At 45.4% G+C, this 5335-nt stretch overlaps 4 protein-coding genes across 4 annotated transcripts; 2 read left to right on the forward strand and 2 right to left on the reverse strand.

The window, feature by feature from the left end:
* The first annotated feature begins 323 nt into the window (after nt 1-323).
* Nucleotides 324-814, forward strand: LOC116409810 (histone H3). The gene has a single exon (XM_031899367.1). It carries the CDS (start codon nt 354-356, stop codon nt 762-764), a length of 411 nt encoding a protein of 136 aa, XP_031755227.1. The 5' UTR covers nt 324-353; the 3' UTR covers nt 765-814.
* Nucleotides 815-1493: 679 nt separating this feature from the next.
* LOC116409813 (histone H2A type 1-like) lies at nt 1494-1972 on the reverse strand. The gene has a single exon (XM_031899369.1). It carries the CDS (start codon nt 1937-1939, stop codon nt 1547-1549), a length of 393 nt encoding a protein of 130 aa, XP_031755229.1. The 5' UTR covers nt 1940-1972; the 3' UTR covers nt 1494-1546.
* Nucleotides 1973-2209: 237 nt separating this feature from the next.
* On the forward strand, nt 2210-2687 carry LOC116409814 (histone H2B 1.1-like). The gene has a single exon (XM_031899370.1). The coding sequence runs from the start codon at nt 2259-2261 to the stop codon at nt 2637-2639; it is 381 nt and encodes a 126-aa protein (XP_031755230.1). The 5' UTR covers nt 2210-2258; the 3' UTR covers nt 2640-2687.
* Nucleotides 2688-4036: 1349 nt separating this feature from the next.
* Nucleotides 4037-4424, reverse strand: LOC100495184 (histone H4). Its single transcript, XM_002942292.5, has one exon. It carries the CDS (start codon nt 4400-4402, stop codon nt 4091-4093), a length of 312 nt encoding a protein of 103 aa, XP_002942338.1. The 5' UTR covers nt 4403-4424; the 3' UTR covers nt 4037-4090.
* Nucleotides 4425-5335: the final 911 nt, after the last annotated feature.

The following is a 5335-nucleotide window of genomic DNA, read 5'->3' on the forward strand; positions in this document are numbered from 1 at the left end:
ACCTCCTTCCTACTGTGTCTCATACCACATGGCACTTATATATATATATACATATATGTATTTATTGTATTTATTTATTATATCACTTGTCCTCCCTGTGTGTAATTTTGTATTCTGTAAGACTGTACAGCGCTGTACCCTTGTGGCACTTTATAAATAAAGTTATACATACATAATATCGGACAGACTTTTTGCATTTAAAAAAAAAATCAAACTGGTCTGAGCAGCCAATAGAAATGTAGAAGTAATATGATGTGTTTGCATGGAGCCAATCACAGGGAGGCGCTGGCTATAAATAGGATGTTTGGCAGCCCCCAGACACCATAACGTTTTAGTGCTTCTCCGTTGTTGCAATGGCCCGTACTAAACAGACCGCCCGCAAATCCACAGGCGGGAAGGCTCCCCGCAAGCAGTTGGCCACCAAGGCAGCCAGGAAGAGCGCCCCGGCCACTGGCGGAGTCAAGAAACCCCATCGTTACCGCCCAGGGACTGTGGCTCTCCGGGAAATCCGCCGCTACCAGAAATCCACTGAGTTGCTGATCCGCAAACTGCCTTTCCAGCGTCTGGTCCGGGAGATCGCCCAGGACTTCAAGACCGATCTGAGGTTCCAGAGCTCAGCCGTTATGGCTCTGCAGGAGGCCAGCGAGGCTTATCTGGTGGGGCTCTTTGAGGACACCAACCTGTGCGCCATCCACGCCAAGAGGGTCACCATCATGCCCAAGGATATCCAGCTGGCCCGCAGGATCCGAGGGGAGAGGGCTTAGATCCGAGGGGGTTTTATTCACTGGGCACAAAGGCTCTTTTCAGAGCCACCGACACTTTCTGGGAATGAGCTGAACTATAAGATACATTTAGGGTATCGGTGCTACCGGCCCTTGTGCTGCTCAGATTTAGTAACTCAATGATTAGTACTTCTAATGAGCAGGATTTCTTGAAACAAAGGCCTCTGCTTTCTTGTGTTCCAGGCAGATTGGAATACAGAAACCCAATATATAGGGACAGGTTCCTGGCATTTTTATTATGTTGAGGTTTTATTTAATGGACACTTACTGGGAATGAGCTTTTCACATCCTTTTCGGCTTTTGTTACAGGAAGATACATTAATATTACATATACTTGTACTTTATTGGGTCTATTACACAGGACCTGCCTTTTATAGCAGATAATCGTCGTTGTTGCAATGTAACAGTACTCCTGTAAGGTGTAAAGATTGCCTATTTCTGTTTGTACTCGGTACCGAGTTCTCAGTCTAAAACGAAAAAGAAAAAACCGAAAACCGATTTGAACTCATGGTATGGACAATATACACGTATGTTATATTTACTCTAAAGCAATAAACTAATCAGTTGCTCTTTTTGTGAGATGTATGTAATGGGTGAAGGTATCTCTGTATAGTATACAATTACCATTAAATATAACACTTCATGGATTTATATAGTTATATTGTATCCCTAAGTACCATCAGGTTACACAGCGCTGTTTAGACAGAGTGGGGGGCTCTGAAAAGAGCCTTTGGGTTGGGGTCAGGGCACTCTCATTCCTGGGCTCACTTGCTCTTGGCCGCTTTGGTGCTCTCGGTTTTCTTAGGGAGCAGCACGGACTGGATGTTGGGCAGGACACCGCCCTGAGCGATAGTCACCCCTCCGAGCAGTTTGTTCAGCTCCTCATCGTTGCGCACAGCGAGCTGCAGGTGCCTGGGGATGATACGGGTCTTCTTGTTATCCCGGGCAGCGTTCCCGGCCAACTCCAGGATCTCAGCGGTCAGATACTCCAGCACTGCGGCAAGATAGACTGGAGCTCCGGCTCCCACCCGCTCAGCATAATTGCCTTTCCTCAGCAGCCGGTGAACACGGCCGACTGGGAACTGCAGCCCAGCCCGAGATGAGCGAGTCTTGGCCTTTGCCCGGGTCTTCCCGCCTTGTTTGCCTCTTCCTGACATGATTCCTGCTTTGTGTTACACAAAATAACTCGATACAATGTAACGTGCACTTTTGCTTTTATAGGCATCTGTGGGAGTGCTTCTCTTCTCTGATTGGTTAGGTTCAATTGCAGCCAATGAAACACAAGCTTTAGTCTACACCAATCCTTTGGGCCCAAACTTAAGAGATGGGACGATTAAACGTCATGTAAAAGAGCCAGCCAATGGGAAGCACAGGCAACGTACAGCCTTATTTACATGGGCAGGGTATAAAAAAGGCGCAGATGGAAGGGAATATTATTACAGTTTGTTTGCAGACTGACCGTGTATCTGAGGGAAAATGCCCGAACCCGCCAAATCCGCCCCAGCGCCAAAGAAAGGCTCTAAGAAAGCGGTGAGTAAAACGCAGAAGAAAGATGGGAAGAAGCGCAGGAAGAGCAGGAAGGAGAGTTACGCCATCTACGTGTACAAAGTGCTGAAGCAGGTGCACCCTGATACCGGCATCTCTTCCAAGGCCATGAGCATCATGAACTCCTTTGTTAACGATGTGTTTGAGCGCATCGCAGGGGAAGCCTCCCGCCTGGCTCATTACAACAAGCGCTCCACCATCACCTCCCGGGAGATCCAGACCGCGGTCCGCCTGCTGCTGCCTGGGGAGCTGGCCAAGCACGCTGTGTCCGAGGGGACAAAGGCTGTGACTAAATACACCAGCGCCAAGTAATCCCCATTCCCTGCCCCGCAACAAAACAAAGGCTCTTTTCAGAGCCCCCACCTCCTCTGTACAAGGGCTGCACAGACTCACAACTATCCTGCTGTACATTTCTGGTTTAGTCTTAGTTGAATTAATGAACTGATTTAGTAAAAAAAATCCCTAATTGTATCTATATGGGCTTTGATTGTGTCATTCAGCTGAAAAAGAAAACCATAAAGCTATTATGAGCATTACTGTAATTTGCTCCCAATCACTGGAATGAATCGCCTAATTTATATATCATATTCACATAAGCAAGTATCATTTCCAAATACGTATCAGTATTTGGAAATGATCCTTGCTTATGTGAATATGATATATAAATTAGGCGATTCATTCCAGTGATTGGGAGCAAATTACAGTAATGCTCATAATAGCTTTATGGTTTTCTTTTTCAGCTGAACGACACAATCAAAGCCCATATAGATACAATTAGGGATTTTTTTTACTAAATCAGTTCAGTATTTGGGCTGACAATAAAACATGAAACTATTCTGAACATTAATTTGCTCTAAAAAAATAGGATAGATTCACATACGTCGGGATCACTTCCAAATACTTAGCGCACAATCCCCTCTCACAGATAAATAGCGCAGCTAGAAGTTTAGACTCGTTATAATGAAGCTGAGGCAGCAAATGGCCACATGTGGGGGAGGGGCTCTGCCTGCAGCTGCAACATTGCTTTGTTCCCCGAACTCACTCTCAGGCGCCAAACTGGTCCCGCCATTATATTCATATATATATATACATATATTATATGGCTACAGAAAGGCACATTGTATAGATGTTACTCACAGCAGTCTGAAATCGGAGACTACAATCCCAAATACAGACAACGTTACACTTGTCTCTCTGATTCACTACAATAGTTGTATCAAAGTAGCTATAAAGCCTTTTTGTCTCATGTATTTCATTCTAAGTATATTCTTTGTAACGATTATGTGTAACATTGCAGCACTTATAACCGTCACAGGATTCGACTCGGAACAAAATCTTTTCCTTTCTCTCCTGTCAGTCACAGGGACCATCTATGCTCCACCCCCTGCGGCTAAATTACACTTTAACAGCACTAAATATTTATCAGTAATTTCTATAACTACACAATCCCCAAAGTGCAGGGATAAATCACAATTTTTTCAGCACATAAAATACAATCTCAGCCTTTTCGTGAAATAGTGGGGTGGGGGGGTTTAAAAGGACCGTTTCATTCAATGACATAATATAAATGAATTCTTAATGAAGCATTCTAGCCTTTGTATATTTGGAGTGAACTATTTCAGTACTAACGCGTCCCCCCCAAACGTGTAGTAGTAGAAGTTAAATAATTACTTTTAAGTCAGAAGCATAAACAGCCTTTGGGGAAATAGTGGGGGCCCTTAAAAGGGCCTTTGGGAAATGATGCTGTGAGGGAATAAGAGGGTTTAACCCCCGAATCCGTAGAGAGTGCGGCCCTGGCGCTTGAGAGCATACACCACATCCATAGCGGTAACAGTCTTCCTCTTGGCGTGCTCGGTGTAGGTGACAGCGTCCCGGATAACGTTCTCCAGGAAAACTTTCAGCACCCCCCGAGTCTCCTCATAAATGAGGCCGGAGATGCGCTTGACTCCCCCTCTGCGTGCCAGGCGGCGGATGGCGGGCTTGGTGATCCCCTGGATGTTATCCCGCAGCACCTTCCTGTGGCGCTTGGCGCCTCCTTTCCCCAGGCCCTTACCGCCCTTGCCTCTGCCAGACATGTTATTCTCTTTTCCTTTGTTCGGAAATAAAAGCAACGCGGTCACGTCTCGGCTCTTATAGGAACTGAGCAGACCTGACAGGGGACTGCATATTAGCCCCGCCCTCTCCCTTTTCCCGCTTCTCCTTTATTCAGTAAGAAACATTTGGCATCCTCTGATTGGCCACTTTGTGAACTACATGTAAATATTGTAATATGAGATAAACTAAACACGCTGTTCTTTTTCTCCCTCAAGTTGCCGCCAACTGTATCGTGTAAAAATGACAGTAACAGGAAATAATATGCCATTTTGTTACCGGCATTCCGCTGTGATAGTCAGTAGCATTTAATCCCCGTTACTGGGATAGCGGACTCCATACTCAGATTGTTTTACCAAATTAGAGACAAAACAGGAAGTACAAATACGTGTGTCACTTACACGCCCTCTAATGCTGCTGCAACTCTCTGAGCCTCTCAGCTGAGCTGTTTGTTACTCTGCCTTGTCTTTCCCCTATTTGTTACTTTTCTAATGAGTTGGAGCTTTGAGCTGACAAAGTAGCACTTACATTGTTACACTGGGACATTCGCTCCGTTACACACATTGCTGGATACAACTCGCAACAATGTCACTTTCCTACTGTTGCATTTACGTTACAGGGAACAGGGGCTAAATTCCTATCTGAGAATTTCTATCTTGGACAGAACCAGTGGGAGGGGGAGGAATGGTTTGGGCAGGTTTAAGTGACGGAGAGCAGTCCGGCAGCACTAAAGGGAGGGGAACACTAAACTATTTGTGTATTTGGGAAACTTTGCAGTTACTTATTGGCCAGGGATATTAGTTGGCGATAACTGAACGAATGTTGGGCCGGTGCGAGGTTAATAGTTTTTATTGCTTATTAAAAGCCATGGTAGAAGCAGGAGACCCCACTATATTACAAGCCCTTTCAGGGGGATG

Source organism: Xenopus tropicalis, chromosome 3 (assembly GCF_000004195.4).
Source record: "Xenopus tropicalis strain Nigerian chromosome 3, UCB_Xtro_10.0, whole genome shotgun sequence".
NCBI lineage: Eukaryota > Metazoa > Chordata > Amphibia > Anura > Pipidae > Xenopus > Xenopus tropicalis.

What these genes read in the sequence shown, in the direction of transcription:
- LOC116409810 (XM_031899367.1), top strand. Translation starts at nt 354, where the DNA reads ATGGCCCGTACTAAACAGACCGCCCGCAAATCCACAGGCGGGAAGGCT.
- LOC116409813 (XM_031899369.1), bottom strand. Translation starts at nt 1,939, where the DNA reads ATGTCAGGAAGAGGCAAACAAGGCGGGAAGACCCGGGCAAAGGCCAAG.
- LOC116409814 (XM_031899370.1), top strand. Translation starts at nt 2,259, where the DNA reads ATGCCCGAACCCGCCAAATCCGCCCCAGCGCCAAAGAAAGGCTCTAAG.
- LOC100495184 (XM_002942292.5), bottom strand. Translation starts at nt 4,402, where the DNA reads ATGTCTGGCAGAGGCAAGGGCGGTAAGGGCCTGGGGAAAGGAGGCGCC.